General features: G+C 41.7%; 1 protein-coding gene across 11 annotated transcripts in view; it reads right to left on the bottom strand.

Moving 5' to 3' along the window:
* The window catches only part of JAK1 (Janus kinase 1), a 246,721-nt gene that overhangs the window by 41,790 nt on the left and 184,475 nt on the right, over positions 1–20,456 (bottom strand). For all 11 annotated transcript variants that reach the window (XM_042249253.1, XM_060410592.1, XM_060410621.1 and 8 more), the window contains 3 exons: positions 15,130–15,212; positions 9,105–9,303; positions 5,402–5,525 (listed from right to left, as the gene is read on the bottom strand). In XM_042249253.1, the coding sequence (XP_042105187.1) occupies positions 5,402–5,525; positions 9,105–9,303; positions 15,130–15,135 (329 nt within the window). In that variant the 5' untranslated portion in view covers positions 15,136–15,212. The remainder of the gene's footprint in view (positions 1–5,401; positions 5,526–9,104; positions 9,304–15,129; positions 15,213–20,456) is intronic.

Genomic DNA, 20,456 nt, shown 5'->3' on the forward strand with positions numbered 1-20,456 from the left:
GAAAGGTAAAGGGCTGGGAGGGGAGTTGGGACTAGAATAAACAAACACCAGGCAGGCTATGGAGTCTGGACCAGGCACAGAAGGCAGAGGAAAACCACGCGAGCCAAACTGACGTGAGGCAGGATCCCCCTGGAAGATGGACTGAAATGAGAGAGGCCGAGAGACAACAGGTTCCTGCGGCAACCACCTGGGCAACGCCGTGAGCTTCGTGGGGCAGAGGCCTCAGCTGTCCTGCTCATCACTAAATCCACAGTGCCTGGCACAGAACAGGTGCTTAATACACGTTTGTTGGATGTATGAACAGCAAATGAATGACCTAATTCAAGAAGTAGTCATTAAAATGGGAGGGATGGGTAAGAAGTTACTTTAAAGGTAAAATCAACATTTTACAACTTTCCAGTGATTCTATATAACCCATCTTTTATGTAACTTACCAAAGTGACTAATAACTTGACTGTGGCCTTTGGCATCTCTCTCTCAGGCAGAAAAAAGCCATATATCTACAGAGTCCACATGTAGCATAAACTGCAGCTACAGGACTGTCCCCGTCTATACCCTCCTACGTGAAAGTAGAAGCCTGTAGCTCTCAGCTGCCCAAGAGGCTGGCATCCATGCTGCCCCCAGGCTGAGAAGCCTGCTCTTCAAGGGCAGAACAGAGCACAGGCCAGGAGGACTCCTCTAGGATTGGCTGCCCTGGGCAGACATAAAGTAACAGGTGAACCAGCTCCAGCAGCTAAGCAGGAAATCTGAAGCTGGGGCAGAAAAAGAGGGACAAGGCCATGGCAGACTCCTCGGACCACTGAGGGAAAACCAAAATGGAGCATTCCCATCATTCATACAATAAGCTAGTGATCTATTATAAGTTCTGGGAGGTCCTGCCTGGGAGGAGACAGGTGAGAGGTCTAAATGGGATGATGAAGAGAGTAACTTAAGAGCTTCCAAGTGCTAATTATGTGCCAAGCACTCCATACACAAAGGCTCAAAGCAGGCCTCTCACAAAGAGATACGATTCCCAGGTAGTGCAGTGGGAAAGAATCCACCTGCCAGTGCAGGAGATGCGGGTGTAAGCCCTGGGTCAGGAAGATCCCCTGGAAAAGGAAATGGCAACCCACTCTAGTATTCTCGCCTGCAAACTCCCACGGACCGAGGATCCTGGCAGGCTATAGTCCACGGGGTCGGAAAGAGTTGGACACAACTGAACAACTAACATTTTCACTTCTGGGCTTCCCAGTTGGCACTAGTGGTAACGAACCTGCCTGCCAGTGCAGGAGACATTAAGAGATGAGGGTTCAATTCCTGTGTCAGGAAGATCCCCTGGAGGAGGACATAGCAACCAACTCCAGCATTCTCACGTGGAGCCTGGCAGGCCCCAGTCCATGGGGTAGCAGAGTCGGACATGACTCTTTGAAGAGACTTAGCACGCAGCACGCATGGACGATTACCTGGGATAATGAGGTAAAGGGATGTCAAGGGTGGAGGAAGCTGTCTGAAAGAGCAAAATTGATGACAGCTGGGCTTCCCTGGTGGCTCAGAGGTTAAAGCGTTTGCCTACGAGGATTCAATCCCTGGGTCCGGAAGATCCCCTGGAGAAGGAAATGGCAACCCACTCCAGTATTCTTGCCTGGAAAATCCCATGGACGGAGGAGCCTGGTAGGTTACAGTCCATAGGGTCACAAAGAGTTGGACATGACTAAGCGACTTCACTTTTCCCTGAACCAGCAAGAACCACGGATTTCCCACATCCCCGCTGATTTTCTATGATAAAGACCCACGCACCCAGCATACCACCTTGGGACTGGACAAGGACATTTCCCAAGGCTGCCGTCTTTGAGTGCTGTGAAACCAGCCTTGCCTTGGAAGCCTTTTGGTAAGATGTTCAACAAGATAAGGCAATGTACAACGTCTTCACTACAGAAAGGCTGAAGGAAGCCCAAAACAAGGCTGGATCTCTGGAAATTGCCTATAGTTAGAGACTGATAGCTCTCTAAATAATAAGACACTAAAATGAAAAAAACCTTTAGATTAGTGACTGCCGAAATCAACATCTTCCATAAGCAACAAGGATATATTGTATGGCACAGGGCAATACAGCCATTATTTTGTAATAACTTTAAATAAAAAATACTGAATCTCAGGGCTTCCCCAGTAGTCCAATGGTTAAGACTCCACCTTGCAATGCAAGGGACACCAGTTCGATCCCTGGTCTGGGAAGATTCTACATGCCATGGAGCAACTAAGCCTGTGGGCCACAAGTACTGGGCCTTTACTCTAAGAGCCCAGGAGCCTCAACCACTGAGCACTCAGGCCGCAACTGCTGAAGCCCGAGAGACTAGAGCCAACACTGCACAAGAGAAGCTGCTGCAGTGTGAAACCCGCACAGCACCACAAAGAGCAGCCCCCGCTCACTGCTAGAGAAAGCCTGCGTGCAGCGACGCAGACCCCCCACAACCAAAAAGTAAAGTAGTAAATCTGTTAAAAAACATATTGAATCATTATGCTATACATATGAAACAAATTACAAACTGACTATACTTCAAGAAAAATATATAAATTAGTGCAACAATGGAAATGTTTCAAGAAAAAAAAAATCAACATCTACCTAATCACTAATAAGACTAAACCAGTAAGCACCCTCAAGACAGCAATTGTACACGCCTTTCAAAATTAATTATCAAACCTGGGCCACCAATTCCTGATATTACAACATGCTAATGGAAAAAAATTAAGGACGACCTAAATAAATGTAATATGATAATGGACTATATTCCTTTGCAGAATGATGTGGAAGAATACTGCAGGAAGGAAGGAGGGAGGAAGGGATCATCAGACAGACAGACCCACCAATGAGAGATATGCCTTCCTTGTAAGTTTTTGAGAAAATTATACTACAGATGATTACATAGTCTAAGCTAATGTACAGATATTATATAGAACAAATTCTCTTTAGGTTTCTATAGAACCTGACTAATGGATAGTGGAATTCATTTAGAGTTTCTTAAAGGAATAAAGAATATATTTGCCTTATATTAAGATAAATCATAAAACAATAGCTAAAAAATTATCTAAAAGCAGAAAACTATAATTAAAGTACAAAAATACTGCCCCAAATAGAGCTAGGATTCCCCTGAAATAGTCAGCAATATTTATTTTCATATTACATCTTCTTTAGTGGTGAGATGATGAGGTTTCAAAATTATATAGTTTGTTGTAATGCAAATGTTTTAGCTTAGGGTGGGATCTGTCCAAGTTCAAAGAGTTTGTGGTAACAAGGCAATATCCTGTTGAAGCACAATGTCAGGTACAAAGTCAAGGTGCCGAAAATGAGGCAGCCATGAACTTCCTGGCAGCTAAAGGGAACGTGTGTGTGTGTGTATCCAACTCTGTGAGACCCCATGATCTGTTGCCCACCAGGTTCCTCTGTCCATGGGATTCTCCAGGCACGAATACTGGAGCGGGTTGCCATTTCATTCTCCAGGGAATCTTCTCAAGCCAGGGATCAAACTTGGGTCTCTTACATTGCCTGCACTGGCGATGGGGGGTTGGGGTGGGTGTCTTTACTACTAGCACCACCTGGGAATTCCCAACAGAAATGGGGAGCTGTCAAAGACAGCTTTTCATCATGAGGCAGTCACATGACCAACCAAGAGGATTCTAGTGCTAACAAGACGAGTCACTATGTATGTAACTTTGAGTAACTCACTTGTCTTTTTTGGACATCAGTTTCCCCCTAAAAAATAGGAAGAGCTGAATCAGGCAAACTCAGGTCCCTTCCAAGTCCCGTATTCTACCATTCTAGAATCTGAGTCTAAAAACCTAGAGGGAAAGAACTAGAACTGAGTGACAAGCCTCCTTCCCAGACAAATACATGTTTCGATGTTGGGTTGCAGAGCCAACCCCCAGGCCACAGAAACAGGATTACACTCTGAAAAATAAATCCAAAGTTAGCCAGAAGGCTCAGCTGGGTGGGATGAACACTTCCCTAAACCTGAGGTATGAAATCTCTCATGACACACACCTCTCAAGGTGAGACCAAGGGTGAGTAAGGAGGGAGGAGAAAATCAGCCCAGGATGATTATCAAAGAATGTACATCTGGTTCAGCTTCCACTGAGAAAAACACCCAGCCACTGCAGAATGGTAATAACTCTACTGACCCTTCAATGGAAATAGCAGTTAAGGTACTGTGGAGAGCCTCTGAGATCCCCAGGCTGTTCTACACGAACCTGCATTCCAGTAGCACCTGAGCCAACTCACTGACTTAACCCCCTCTAGGTACGTTAAGATTCTTTTCAAAAAGAATTCACCCTATTTATCAGCTTCGCTGTTAAATACACGTGTGAACCTGTGGTTAACTGGTGGTAGGTGGTTTAGTTGCTAAGTCGTGTCTGATTCTTGTGACCCCCATGGACTATAGCCCTCCAGGTTCCTTTGTCCATGGGATTCTCCAAGCAAGAATACTGGAGTGGGTTGCCATTTCCTTCTCCAGACAATCTTCCCAACCCAGGAATCGAATCCACGTCTCCTGTATTGCAGGCAGATTCTTTACCAACTGAGCTAAAGGGAAGCTTGTGGTTAACTAGTATCTCATAAACACACTTCTAATTCAACATACAGATCAAACATGTTTATAAACTCAAGAGATTATAGTGATGAAGTACTGACTATGCCACTTTAGGAGACTATGTGACACTTAACAAAGTCTACAATATGGGAGGAAAGATAAAATATTCACTAGAAGAAAAACTATAGCCCCACTAGACCAAAGTCCTCAGGCAGTGGATTGAAACACCCACCGCTTTAGAACAAGACCAAGCTAGGATTTCTAGGTTTCCACTTCAGGCACTGTTTTTCAAGCTATCTAGTAAGAAATATCTTATTATACAATGAGCTAAAACATATAGATAATGTATTAAGAAACATTTTATTATACCAAGACCTAGAACACACAGATTATATATTAAGAAACATTTTATTATACCATGACCTAGAACATACAGATTAATCTCAAACTACAGATCTAAAAATAATATTCTTAGATTATGTACATATGCTGATGTTATCTATTCTCATCCATTTCTCTTTCTAAAAAAATTTCTGGTCATAACTCTCTTAAATTAAACTCATAACCATAATCTGCTGAATGAAAAACTCTGCTGTAAGGTACTAATTCTATTCAGAATACCCTCTGCTTTTTAATGATTTCTTTTCTAAAATGCAACAGAGGAAGGTGATCCAACTCATCTTGAATTATTTTCCAAATACTGAAGAAGTCTTTTCTCATAGCAAGCAAATACAAAACTTACAGATTACAAAAATGACTACACTGCCCCTTGCTAAGTGACTTGGGCCTCCAGGCTAACCGTCCGGCGTCACTGCATGAGACAGACTGGCCGGCACCCATACCTCATCCGGTAGTGGAGCCGGAGTGATGTTTTGTCGTCGACGGTGATGGTGCGATTCGGAGCATACCAGAGCTTGGTGTTCTCATCATACAGGGCAAAGAGGTTGTGACACAGAGGAGAGATACCTAGGGAAAAGTAAAGAATGGATCAGAAAATTAAAGACAGTAGATCTGGCCATCTTTTTTCAAAGCACCACATACGTAAAGACCAGCAATTCTCTCATTCAAAAAGAATCCAGGTCATATTTGCATCCTCTTGGAGCTAAATACAACTTGAACCATGCACAATCAGGCAGTTTTAAATATAATAATAAAAAATTATGGCTCCCCAGGAATATGGACTATAGCACCTGGCAAACCAGGTAAAAAACCATTTAAAAATAAAAGTCTAATAATATTTCTCACTACAGTGTCTGTGGCAGTCTTACCAAATTCTGCTTCAAAGAAAAAAAGGCCATCTGAGAAAGTCCCAGACTCCATCTGTTTTTCACCTTGCTAATCACAGTGAGAAGCACTCTTAGAATTTAAGAAATCCTTGATCTACCTCCTACAGAGTGTTTAAACAGTTCTAACATACTCTGATTACACATTAAACATGCAAATATGTTCCTGGCAGTAGCATGTGAAATGTGTGTTGGAATAAATAACCAAAGTGATTAAAATCTATTACCATTAATGGTTAATACACTTTGAAAGTACTCTGTATAGTTATTGAAGTATTTTTTACTAGTAGCCAACTAGCAAGAGCATAACTGTTGACAACAGGTGGCCTTGTCTCCCTACAAATGCTCCCTTGCCTCCCTATTCAACTAACTACCTCCTTTGATGCAAGGATGTTGGAAGCGATTAGGGAGATGATGAAGCCAGGATAGCACCTTTTCACTCAACTTCTGAGCCCATGATTAAAATTACACACACCTGTAATCTAAAAGTGCAGGAGAAGGTAGGAGAATGATTACAAATAATCAATTATTGTTGATATTTTCATGTGTGGTCAGGCCTCCAACAAAGATACAATGAACTTGTATGGCAAACCAAAAACAGGAGGGCGGGGGGGACATGAGGTAGCTGGCACTTGATTCTCAGCTCAGATACGTGGAGAGAGACAGACACTGACTGGGGCCCCCACTGACCCTGGCCACCTAGGCAGGGACTCTCTCCTATGCACACACTAAGAAGTTACAGGTTTCTTGGCTTCTTCATGCTTCTGCTGAATACCTCAACTTCTGTTTCTCAAATTATTTGGGAGTTAATTCTTCAGAGTTACACTACTCCACATAGCAGAGAAGATGGAGCTAAACTTCAAAGAGCATTTTCCCCTGGAAACTATGGTGAATGGCTTTTGGATCCAGTATTACTAGGACTATATTTCAGGTAAACAACGGATTTTCATTCATAAACTGGCTTCTGTGGACTGGTCTGGAAACCTAGCTTTTCTTTATAGATATCTATATTTGAATATGAAACATGTATTTGAAGCATAATTTATCTGTAATCAAACAGATAAGTCTACAATTCTATCCCAGGTCTGATTCAGACAATATCACTACTTAAAAAAAGAAGATCAAAGATACCTATGCAGTACCAACATTTACTGAGGACTTAGTATCAGGCATCAGGCTAACACACTCTACATCTATTACATTTTAATTCTCCTAATACCTCTTGTGGTTAAGTATTATTTCTGCCATTTTACAAAGTAACTGAGATTTAGTCTGATTCAAGGTTGTCCAACTAGTAAAATGCAAGACTGGCATTCAAACCCAGATAGAGCTACCGAGGGAGGTAAAATAATGAGAGAGAAAAGAACAAAAATCTGTCCTATCTATATTGGTAAAATGGAGAAGGCAGTGGCACCCCACTCCAGTACTCTTGCCTGGAAAATCCCATGGACAGAGGAGCCTGGTGGGCTGCAGTCCATGGGGTCGCTAAGAGTCGGGCACGACTGAGCGACTTCACTTTCACTTCTCACTTTCATGCATTGGAGAAGGAAATGGCAACCCACTCCAGTGTTCTTGTCTGGAGAATCCCAGGGATGGTGGAGCCTGGTGCGCTGCTGTCTATGGGGTCGCATAGAGTTGGACACAACTAAAGTGACTTAGCAGCAGCAGCATAGTGGTAAAAAATGAGAATACTGCCCCCAAAACATCATGTACCATAATAATAATAGCTACAAGAATCTGTGGTATTTCATATTCATATATTAATTTCTGCAACAATCCCCTGAGTTGGTTACAAAAGCTAATAATCATCGTCTACTGACTGGGCTTAAAAACTGATGCCCCACACTGACCCTGAGCTCAAAGTAACAGGATACAGGGGCTGAATCTGTCTTCAGATTCACAGGCTCTCCCTCTCACCTCTTGTAACAGCAGTTCCTCAACCTCTCACTAACTGCAGCCTGACAATTCTGCACAAATGATCCTTGCTAACAAACTACGGTTTATACCTGCTATGCTAATGGCAAGACACTTGACTAAGAGAATAAACACCATAAACCAAATCTTAAGAGAAAGGGGAAAAAATGTTTTTTAAAAATGTCTTAGAACCACCAATTTACATCTAGTTGTTTGGCTATTAATAATTACAAATACTTTTAAAGCTGCTGTCATACCAACCTCTCCCCTTTTATTTGAACTCTGGTATTTAAAGAATTTTAAGCAGAAAGACAGATCAGAAAGAAAATGGGTTTTCTAGACGAACCTAACTCGGGGCTGGCTCTGAGACAGGTAGCTCATTCTGGCAACATCCATACAATCCCCCCGCCACCCCCATTGTAATAATCCTCAGAGTTGCTCTGAGGAATAAAGATGATGTAAGTAAAGCACAGATCAGGCTACCTGCCATCATAGCTAGTGAATCCACCATGATGAACTGAGTTGATTTTTTAAAAACAGCTTTACTGAAATTTGCATACCAAAAAGTTCACCCATTTTAAGTGTATAATTCAATGAATTTTCATATACTTACAAAGCTGTACAATCATCACCAAGCTCCAAGTGGATTAGACCTTTCAGTTTCTATCAATTAACTTTATCTGTCATTTAAAAGCAGGTAGGCAAAAACTGCCAATGACCCCAAGTTTAAAGGATAATGAAAGGGGCTTATTTTGTTAGATTGGTTTCCCACCTTCTGAGGGCAAAAGGATTGTGTTGTTCACAGCTTCACTGTCCTTCCTTTTCACAACTTGGTAAGCTGACCAAGCCACAAAGTGACACTTAACTTCTCACTTCAATTTAGCATCATGGTATTGCTGGGGCAGGGAGGAGGGCGTCAGGCACAAAAGAGGCAGGCCATGGCAGCATAAGGACAGATCACATTTTTCAGAAGCTTTAAACTATTAACATACTGAGAGATGGTACTTACTGAGCTTGTACCTTTGTGCTTTATTCATTTAGTGCTGACATTATTCCAATTTCATAGATACAGGGGAAATTAGAAAACTAAGCATCATTTTCTCAGACCCCATTAGTGACAGAGAAGGAATAAGTCACCTTGCAATGAAGACAGTAAAAAGTGAAATTCTCAAAAAAAAAAAGTGAAATTCTCAGAATTAAATTCACCGGCCTAAGGTTGAATGCCAGTCAGTGGCTGAGGCTGGGCAGAACAGCTGAGCCCCAGAGCCCACTCCTCTTTCCCCCCGGTGGAGCTGCCAGGGGCAGAGGCCAGGCGCTGCTAGGGCCCTGGGCAGCTGCTGGTACTCACAGCACTCCTGCGCCGCCCGGATGCACAGCTCCTCCGCTGTGTACTCTCCGCTGCCCAGCCGGAGAGGCTCCCTATCCGACAGGTAGAAGAGCACCTCCACCCCCGGCTCAGGTGCCTCCAGATTCATCTCCGCCTTCTTGGAGCTCCTCATTTTAGCACAGAAAGCCATGGCACTGCAGTCCTCTTTTATATTTAGATACTGGAGTGGAAGGAAAATGAGATTACATGGTCATTCTAGGTGCTAAAAGTTGGTCAAAGAGTGTTCTGAAGGGAAGCAAGTAGAAAGATATGGTATTAGATAAGGACCTCCCTCCTGCTCCTTCCCTCCCTGAAAATCAAACGCATGGGAGCTTACAGCAGGAGCAACCATGGAAGGTTATCAATTATGCACTCTAATGAATAAATTATTGTAATACCATATTCTCAAAAATCAGAGTGATTTAGACATGACCTGAATTTATATTCTCTATTTCCACATGAGTTATAGCTGAAAAATGTGTCTCATTCTGGAACCACTGATGTTAATGTTATAATATTCCTGTTACCACTAGCTCTACTGGCACAAATTATACTGCCTTTTAATTTTATGTCTATCTCCCAGTAAATGACAAGCTCAGTGAGGGCATTAACTATCCTGACTTATCTTCATGCCCCTAGAATCTAACTCGGGGCTGACTCTGAGACAGTACACACAAAAGGACTACGGACTCGTGTTCATAAACTACATGGACAGCTCAGGAGAATTAATGAGCGCAGCCATGCCCCTTGACCCCGCAGATGGGGAGGTCAATGGGAAGCACTCTGTGGCACCAGAATGTGAGCAAGAAGCCTTGCTTTAGAAGGTCAGAACCCAAGAGTGAGAAGTTTGCAACTAAGTTACTCACCTGAGCCCCTATAGTGGGGACAGCAACTAGAATCAAAGAGCCAACCTCAGCAAACTTAATCTTGGGTGCACAGAGAAAAGGGGGGAAAACTAGAGAGAGCCTTATGTGTTCTTTCTTCCCTCACCTCAACACCAAAGGCCTCAAACTAACTTCTCTGACCCCAGGTTCCTACTTTCCTCCTGCCTACCAAGCCAACCTTCACTTAGCCCCCAAAGCACACATCACACCCTCTAAAGACTCCCCATTAATCTAGAGACCAACTCTAAGCTCCTAATAGAGGCCTTCCCTCACCTGGCCAGCTAGCTTCACGGGACTCCTCTCACATCACCCTCAGTCTCTCACTTCAGGCTTGAAATCCACAAAGCTGCCATCTTTCTATTACCTACTCCCTAGTCCACCCACCACCAATGTAATTTTTCTTATTTTCCTGCCTTTGCTCAGGCTGATCCTCCACCAGGAGTACCTTCGCACCTTATCCCTTTCATGGCAAACTTCAATTTTCTTTAGAACTCAGCTTGGATATTACCTCCTGCAGGAAGCCTCCACTGAACCTCCATCCCACCTCCCCATCTCCTGAGTTAGATGCCCTCTCTCAAACTCACCACACTGCACTGAGCACACTGAATTACGATCCTCTTATTCACATGTCTGTCTCTCTCTCACTCCCATGTGCTATGAGGTCCTGAAGGACAAGGACTATGTCGCCCATCTCTGTATCACCAGTGACTAGTACAGAGCTTGCAGAATGACCCTAAACAAGTTACCGAAGGAGGGCCACTGTCAATTCTCTTCATCAAATCCCTGTGCTTAGTCTATTAGCTGCCCCGGTGAAGAGATACTTACAGGAAGGACACAAACCAGGTACTCCTCAATGCCACAAACTAAGAGGCGGTAGGTTTTACTTGTTTAATCACCAAAGTAAATCTGAAGATCAAATGTTTTCAAAGACTAGGCAGAAAGATTAGCTCGTAACTCATCTTAAGGTTCAGATCAACTATCAAACAAGAAAGCTTTAAAACCCAGCACTGGGCTTCCAACTCTACCCTCCAATGAAAAATAAGAGATGAAAAAACAGTAGCTCAAGTCTGCTTCATAACATAAGAAAACATTTCTCTTTAAGACTCTGAACAAACAAAGCAGGGGAAGAATTCAAAGATAGTGTTATATCCTTTTACTGTAAAAATATAATCAGGCAAGTATTCATAATTATATATGTAGAAGATGTGGGACCATCTCAAATAGAAAAAGAATATACAATGTCCAACAGGAGAGGGCTCGGTAAACAAAATTAAGAATATCAACACAAAGGAATACTATGAGGCTGTTCAGTTCAGGTCAGTTCAGTCATTCAGTTGTGTCTGACTCTTTTGACCCCATGGACTGCAGCAGGGCAGGCCTCTCTGTTCATCACCAACTCCTGGAATTTACTCAAATTTCGTCCATTGAGTCAGTGATGCCATCCAACCATCTCATCATCTGTCATCCCCTCTCCTCCTGCCTTCAATCTTTCCCAGCATCAAGGTCGTTTCAAATGAGTCAGCTCTTCGCATCAAGTGGCCAAAGTATTGCAGATTCAGCTTCAACATCAGTCCTTCCAATGCATATTCAGGACTGATCTCCCTTAGGATGGACTGGTTGGATCTCCTTGCAGTCCAAGGGACTTGCAAGAGTCTCCTCCAACACCACCGTTCAAAAGCATTAATTCTTCGGCGCTCAGCTTTCTTTATAGTCCAACTCTCACATCCATACACGACTACTGGAAAAACCACAGCCTTAACTAGCTGGACCTTTGTTGGCAAAGTAATGTCTCTGCTTTTAATATGCTGTCTAGGTTGATCATAACTTTCCTCCCAAGGAGTTAAGCGTCTTTTAATTTCATGGCTGCAGTCACCATCTGCAAAGATTTTGGAGTCCCCCTAAAAATAAAGTCAGCCACTGTTTCCACTGTTTCTCCATTTATTTGCCATGAAGTGATAGGACCAGATGCCATGATCTTAGTTTTCTGAATGTTGAGCTTTAAGCCAACTTTTTACTCTCCTCTTTCATCAAGAGGCTCTTTAGTTCTTCTTCACTTTCTGCCTTAAGGGTGGTGTCATTTGCATATCTGAGGTTATTGATATTTCTCCCTGCAATCTTGATTCTAGCTTGTGCTTCCTCCAGCCCAGCGTTTCTCATGATGTACTCTGCATTTATGTTAAATAAACAGGGTGACAATATACAGCCTTGACGTACTCCTTTTCCTATTTGGAACCAGTCTGTTGTTCCATGTCCAGTTCTAACTGTTGCTTCCTGACCTGCATATAGGTTTCTCAAGAGCAGGTCAGGTGGTCTGGCATTCCCATCTCTTTCGGAATTTTCCACAGTTTGTTGTGATCCACACAGTGAAAGGCTTTGGCATGGTCAATTAAGCAGAAATAGATGTTTTCTGGAACTCTCTTGCTTTTTCCATGATCCAGCCGATACTGGCAATTTGATCTCTTGTTCCTCTGCCTTTTCTAAAACCAGCTTGAACATCTGGAAGTTCATGGTTCACGTATTGCTGAAGCCTGGCTTGGAGAATTTTGAAAATTACTTTACTAGCATGTGAGATGAATGCAATTGTGTGGTAGTTTGAGCATTCTTTGGCATTGCCTTTCTCTGGGATTGGAATGAAAACTGACCTTTTCCAGTCCTGTGGCCACTGATGAGTTTTTCAAATTTGCTGACATATCGAGTGCATCATCTTTTAGGATCTGAAAAAGCTCAGCTGGCATTCCATCACCTCCACTAGCTTTGTTCACAGTAGATGCATCCTTAAGCCCACTTGACTTCACATTTCAGGATGTCTGGCTCTAGGGGAGTGATCACACCATTGTGATTAACTGGGTCATAAAGATCTTTTTTTGTACAGTTCTTCTGTGTATTCTTGCCACCTCTTAATATTTCTGCTTCTGTTAGGTCCATACCATTTCTGTCTTTTATTGAGCCCATCTTTGCATGAAATGTTCCCTTGGTATCTCTAATTTTCTTCAACAGATCTCTAGTCTTTCCCATTCTATGGTTTTCTCTATTTCTTTCAACTGATCACTGAGAAAGGCTTCCTTATTTCTCCTTACTATTCTTTGGAACTCTGCATTCAAATGGGTATATCTTTCCTTTTCTCCTTTGCTTTTTGCTTCTCTTCTTTTCATAGCTATTTGCAAGGCCTCCTCAGACAGCTGTTTTGCTTTTTTGAATTTCTTTTTCTTGGGGATGGTCTTGCTCCCTGTCTCCTGTACAATGTCATGAACCTCATTCCATAGTCTATCAGGCACTCTATCAGATCTAGTCCCTTAAATCTATTTCTCACTTCCACTGTATAATCATAAGGGATATGACTTAGGTCATACCTGAATGGTCTATGGTTTTCCCTACTTTCCTCAATTTAAGTCTGAATTTGGCAATAAGGAGTTCATGATCTGAGCCACAGTCAGCTCCTGGTCTTGTTTTTGCTGATTGTATAGAGCTTCTCCATCTTTGGCTGCAAAGAATATAATCAATCTGATTTTGGTGTTGACCATCTGGTGATGTCCATGTGTAGAGTCTTCTCTTGTGTTGTTGGAAGAGGGTGTTTGCTATGACCAGTGCATTCTCTTGGCAAAACTCTGTTAGCCTTTGCCCTGATTCATTCCATACTCCAAGGTCAAATTTGCCTGTTACTCTAGGTGTTTCTTGACTTCCTACTTTTGCATTCCAGTCCTCTATAATGAAAAGGACATGTTTTTTGAGTGTTAATTCTAGAAGGTCTTGTAGATCTTCATAGAACCATTCAACTTCAGCTTCTTCAGCATTACTGGTCAGGGCATAGACTTGGATTATGGTGATATTGAATGGTTTGCCTTGGAAATTAATAGAGATCATTCTGTTGTTTTTGAGATTGCATCCAAGTACTGCATTTCAGACTCTTTTGTTGACTATGATGGCTACTCCATTTCTTCTAAGGGATTCTTGCCCACAGTAGTAGATGGTATTGAGATAAATGGTCATCTGAGTTAAATTCACCCATTCCAGTCCATTTTAGCTTGCTGATTCCTAAAATGTCAACATTCATTCTTGCTGTCTCCTGTTTGACCACTTCCAATTTGCCTTAATTCATGGACCTAACATTCCAGGTTCCTATGCAATATTGCTCTTTACAGCACTGGATCTTGCTTCCATCACCAGTCATATCCAGAACTGGGTGTTGTTTTTGCTTTGGCTCTGTCTCTTCATTCTTTCTGGAGTTGTTTCTACACTGATCTCCAGTAGCATATTGGGCACCTACTGACCTGGGGAGTTCACCTTTCAGTGTCCTCTCTTTTTGTCTTTTCATACTGTTCATGGGGTTCTCAAGGCAAGAACACTGAAGTGGTCTGCTGTTCCCTTCTCCAGTGAACCACATTTTGTCACAACTCTCCACCACGACCTGTCCGTCTTGGGTGGCCCTACACAGCATGGCTCATAGTTTCATTAAGTTAGACAAGGCTGTGGTCAATGTGATTAGGTGGGTTAGTTTTCTGTGATTGTGGTTTTCATTCTGTCTGCCCTCTGATGGAGAAGGATAAGAGGCTTATGTAAGCTTCCTGATGGGAGAGACTGAGGGGGAAACTGGGTCTTGTTCTGATGGGCAGGACCATGTTCAATAAACTTTAATCTAATTTTCTGTTGATGGATGGAACTGTATTCCCTCCTTGCTATTTCCCTGGGGTCAAACTATGGTGGAGGTAATGAAGATAATGGTGACCTCCCTCAAAAGAGGCTGTTAAGGTGACATAAACCTATCTGAACCAATGGCTAAAAGATGTCTGTGACACACTGCAAAATGAAAAAGGATAGTATGTACATTATGACCCTTCTGGTATTGCATATCTACAATCTGGAAAAACAGACAATAAATTGCTAACAGTGGTGAACATCTAGGAGGAATTATGAGGGAAGTTTGACTTTACACTTCCCATTCTTCTGTAGTTAAAAAAAAAAAATCCAAAGTAGCACATGCAACATTTGGAATGAAGAAAAATTAACAATATAGAAAAATAAATGGCTACAGTAAGGTAGTACTACAAGTTTAAGATCAGTTTCATTATTCTTTACAGAGACTATTTTCTGTTTTGTCTTTCTTTTAAATATGCAAATGTACATACCTGCATTTATCCGGCTGTCCAATATCCCTTAAAATGTAGACTGTATTTTCTTCTCTACTTTCCAAAACCCATTCAGAGCTGAGCTAAAAACAAAGATAAATAAATAAATCAGCTGCAGAGGTAGCTGCATCAGAAAATAAGAGGACACTTTCATGAAGGAAGCAGCCTCAACCAAAAGCAGGCAGGAAAAAGCATTTCAGAGGAAGAAGTGGGGGGAGGGAAAACACTGATGAGGACACAGAGGATAGAGAGGCATCTTAGAGCATAAAAATCAAACAAGACATTATTTTCACTGCTTCAAGAAAGAAGCCAGGGACTTTTGCTTTGTGGCACAGAGTGCCCTGTCCATGTGAATGAGGACCATGTATCTTTTCTGTCAACAACCTCTCTCTCCCCTGAGGCTGTGAACAACAGTTTAGGATACCCAAAGATGTGAACTTTTCTTTCCCATTTCCACTTCCTTTAGAATTACCCTCCTCCTAATCCAGTTTACCCATGGCTTCATTTTAATGGTGAAACAGCAGATGGTATGGTGATAGGAGGAGGGCCTGAGAACAAATCTGACCAATGATGCTTTCAATTCAAGAAAAAATTTTTTGAGTCATTTTTATTTGAAAACTTGGGCAGCAAATAAAGGCCCTCCCAACTTCCCAACCTCACCTCAAAGCCTTAATCATACTGAACAAGAATACTATCTTGGTTCTGTAGAATTAAAGTGCCTGGTCCCATTCTTACCACTAACCACCAAAACCACCACCACACACAGCTCTGTATTGTTTTAACAAATATCCTTGGTGCTTCTCACAAACTCTTTTTTAAGAGTAAGACTAAACTGTGCTTGCAAGTAAGGAGCAACCACTCTTAATGATCTGAAAACGGCTGCCAAATTAACAGAGATTATTGTCTCAGTTTTCTGTTGGCCATTGCACACATTTTACCAGAATCTAGCTTTAGGAAGAGTGCAGTCCCATGCATTACATGGCAGAAGTGGAGGGGTGCCTGGGGACAGGGAGATGAGTTACCTCTGAGGCTGCAAGGCCAGCATTCGCACAGGACCTTACAGTCGAGGTGGGAGACAACACAAATGAACACGCAAAAGCAACCTAAAATCAGAACAGTGGGTGTGGCTTGATGTCACCTTTATGACCATTGCTAATTCGGTGACTGATACTGGACAGGGCTTCTCTGGGAAGGCTTGGTGCAGTGTGTGTGCAGGCTCCATCGCTCAGTTGTGTCTTTGCAACCCCATGGACTCTTTGTGATCCCATGGACTGCAGCTTGCCAGCCTCCTCTGTCCATGAAAATTTTCAGACAAGAACCCTGGAGTGGGTTGCCATTTCCTACTCCAGGGGATTTTCCCAACCCAGAGATCACACTCAAGTCTCTTGTGTCTCCTGCATTGGCAGGTAGACTCGATACCACTGTAGCACCTAGGAAGCCCTCTTTCTGCAGCGTATAAGGCAAAACTAATGACAGGAGGCCAGGCAGAGGATACGATACAAATTTTGATGTGATGACTTTGACTTGGCTATTTTGTCGTGAACAATTTTTTTTAAATTCAAACAACAAAACACTATACTTTCAGCTTCAAATTTTTATATAACCAATTGACTTAACTAGATAAATAGATACGCTGCCCTGCAGCAAAACAGAAACCTGAAATGAGCTACATGCTAATACCCTGCTTTGGCTCAGAAGCAGGGATTCAAATCCCATATTTAGGAGACTCATCCAACAATTATTTTTGAGCATTTCTTCATGCCAGAAGCTGAGCTACATCAAAGAGCGTGCAATGAAGAAGAGCAATATGGTCACTGCTCATGTGGCGCTTACAGTCCACAGGACTAACAGAATCAAAGAAAGATGCACAGAAAGACGTAATTATACAGAACTTAAAAATGCTATAAAGGAAAAAGAGCATATAATGATGAATGTGATCCAGTATGGAACTCAAGAGGGAAGTAACATTGAGCTGAGATGGAACAGTTGTCATGCGAGGTCGGGAGAAACCGGTTTGGGTAAAGGTAGAGCATGTGCAAAGACCCTACAGAGGGAGGGAGCCAGTCTGCCTCCCCAGCTGCATAAATAGAGAAAACCCTCCAAAATGCCTTTTGTGTGTGAGTAAAGAACAGCACTAACCCATTCATACCTGCTCAGAGCAGAGCATGTCTGAGGCCTTGCTACCCATTTCTTGTAGCATGCTCCCAAAGATGAACAGAAATCAACAAGATGGGCTCCATGCTTTAAAGCAATAAGAAGCTGGCCCCAAACCAGAAAATGGACACACACTCAGAACCTTTTAGAGCAGGAAGGGACCTGAAGTTCCACCAGGCACAGGCTCTTTCAGAAGGGCTAACATGAAAATCTTTTTAAAACTCACAAAGCATTTTAATATGCACATCTGGTGACATGTTATTTGAACACAGGAGTCATGAGGTTGCCCTGGGCCTCATAGAAGATTGAGGATCAGACTAAATCACCAAGATTCTATCAAAACCTATAATCAGAAAGGGTTTCATTTTTCCCTTATTCTTTCTCTACTACAAGCAACACTATATTAAAATCACATTGTACCTATTTTCAAGATGACCTTCAGTATTAACTGGACAGGATAATAAAATGGTATCGATTTGTGGTACTTAGCCTAGAGTTTAAACTCTTGAGAAATGAAGATCAGTGACAGAATTTCTTGACAATATGTATTTACTATGATGTTTTTATAGGCTGATTCAGTAAGAACAAAAGATAAAAACTTAAAACACACCCATATAGCTCCTTAAAGACATGCTAAGCACTTAAACCTAAGACTGGTGACCCATATGAAATGATGACTCATTTAGAATAACAAGTGTCTTTTGGTGCTACAGCATTTGACCAATGGCTTCATTCAACTAACATTCCCTTCCAAATAAACTAACCAATATGCTCTAGCTACTTAACTCTTAGAACAAGCAAGAAAAGAGCAAGATCAATTATAAATACTTTGGATAATTCCAAGAAATCAATTCAAGTTTCTTGCTACAAGATACAAAAAGTAAATCTTTAATGCTAGAAAAACTGACCAGTAGGAATCACTCAACACCCTTTAAAAATAATATGATCCACTGGATTCCATTCTTAACTCAAATGAATACAAAGAAGCTCAAAAAATAGGAAGGATAAAAGTGAGTAAACAAAAGCTCTTTGATGATATCAGTGAATTCTTCCACCCTAATCTACTTACAAATTTTCAAAAATTTGAAAGAAAACGCCTTTCTTCCAATGATAAAGGATTACTTTAGTGGTTCAATCTTGCAGATGCTACTGTACATGAAAAAAAAAAAAAACAGGGAACTTTTGTAAATTCTCAATTTCCTTTTTTTTTACAAAAGTCTTTTGCAAGAGACATAAATATCTAATACTTTGTGAATGAGGGGAAAGTAACAGAAACAAAATTCGATTTTGTGAGTCTGAACAGGACTTCCTACAGTAAGTGGGATAGTACAACTATTTTTTAAGATGCAAAATTCCAGAAATCAGTGTCTGAAGATACAGAAAGTTTGTTAAATTTTCAAGGACATCTTTTGAACTGTAAGTATCTATTAGAGAAGAACATAAAACTAAATTTTGAACAGTGGAGATGACAGACATAAATACAGATCATATTAATATTCACAAATATGATGGTAAGAATATGACTGCCTTGGGCCAAAGGCCATGGCCAGGTTCATATGATAAATAGACTGGATGGTGGTTAAAATCGATGACAAATGTATATGTATAACTGAATCACTCTGCTGTACAACTGAATCACACTGTTAATCAAATATACTCCAATATGACATTTTTTTAAAACAATTAAACGGGAATAAATGAAAGTAAAATATAAATTTTTTGAAAAAAATCAATGCTACAACTCAAAATATTTTGATTTTTACTAGAGAAACCAACACATCTACAGTGAGTTACTTTATGGATGACTTAAAGTAATCAAAGCTTTTGATTTCTGAAGTAGAAAATAAAATGTTGATAAATTAAGATATAAACCCAGGAAAATTGAAAAGGAAAATTTACAATTTAGAAAATGTCCTGAAATTAGCTGCTTAATATATTAAGAAATGTTAAAACTGAAGATCTTAAACATTAACTATCTCAGCAGGTACCAGCAGTATTAAGGCTGGTGGGGAAGCCTGATGTGACAGTACAAGCTCCAAGAGGGCAGAGGCTTTTGTCCCTTTTGTTCCATGCTTTACAGTATTAGGCAATCAAGAAGAAGCCAAATGGTTAAATGAAAGATGCAAGTAACAAAGCAAGCAACATTACCCAATGGAAATATCACTGTAATTCAGGGTGTGGTTTTATTGCCTCTATATGCATCTAGCAAATGGACCTTGAGAAGTCATTTTAATCTGAGCCATCCATGAACCTGAGAAGAAGCATCCTGTCCGACAGATCAGAAAGGTCTTTCAAAAAAATATTTCTGAAGTTCCTGCTGCTGCTGCTGCTAAGTCACTTCAGTCGTGTCCGACTCTGTGTGACCCCATAGATGGCAGCCCACCAGGCTCCCCCGTCCCGAGGATTCTCTAGGCAAGAATACTGGAGTGGGTTGCCATTTCCTTCTCCAATGCATGAAAGAGAAAAGTGAGAGTAAGTCGCTCAGTCGTGCCCGACTCTTAGCAACGCCATGGACTGCAGCCCACCAGGCTCCTCCCTCCGTGGGATTTTCCAGGCAAGAGTACTGGAGTGGGGTGCCACTGCCTTCTCTGAAGCTCCTACAATGCCTCTGTCAAATGAGGCTACAGAAAGATGTTAGTGCTAAAGTGATACAATGCAGGCTTTAAGGCAGAGGACTGAAGTGGCCTGTCAAGTTGCTTAGAAGAACAAAGAATAAATAAATACGGATTCTGAGCAAAAGCGTGGTCACAAACCAAAGCCCCATTTCATAAGTCTCAGATGACACAGAAGAGCAGTTAAAAGTCTGAGCTGGAGTCCTAAGGACCCCGGGTTGAATCCTGCCTTCCCCACTGACTAGCTATTATAATCTTAGGCAAGTTACTTAACATCTCAAACCTCAGTGTTCTCAGCTGTAATTGGAAGGATAAAAAACAAAAGAGCATTTATCTCCTAAAGCTGTTAAGAGTTAACTTAGTTAATGCATATAAAGCACCTAACACAGAGTGCAGCAGGCAGTAAGCATTCCTACTTTGCTTGCAATTTCAGCTTGGTGAATGCGGTTCCAGTCAAGGAGAGGGAACTCCAGTATATACCAAGCATCTGCAACATCTCATGCATGAAGCAGGCGCGTGTACTTCGTGCTCATAAAAAGCACAAGTTTTAGGCCAGTCAGT

Source organism: Ovis aries, chromosome 1 (genome assembly GCF_016772045.2).
Source record: "Ovis aries strain OAR_USU_Benz2616 breed Rambouillet chromosome 1, ARS-UI_Ramb_v3.0, whole genome shotgun sequence".
Taxonomy (NCBI): Eukaryota; Metazoa; Chordata; class Mammalia; order Artiodactyla; family Bovidae; genus Ovis; species Ovis aries.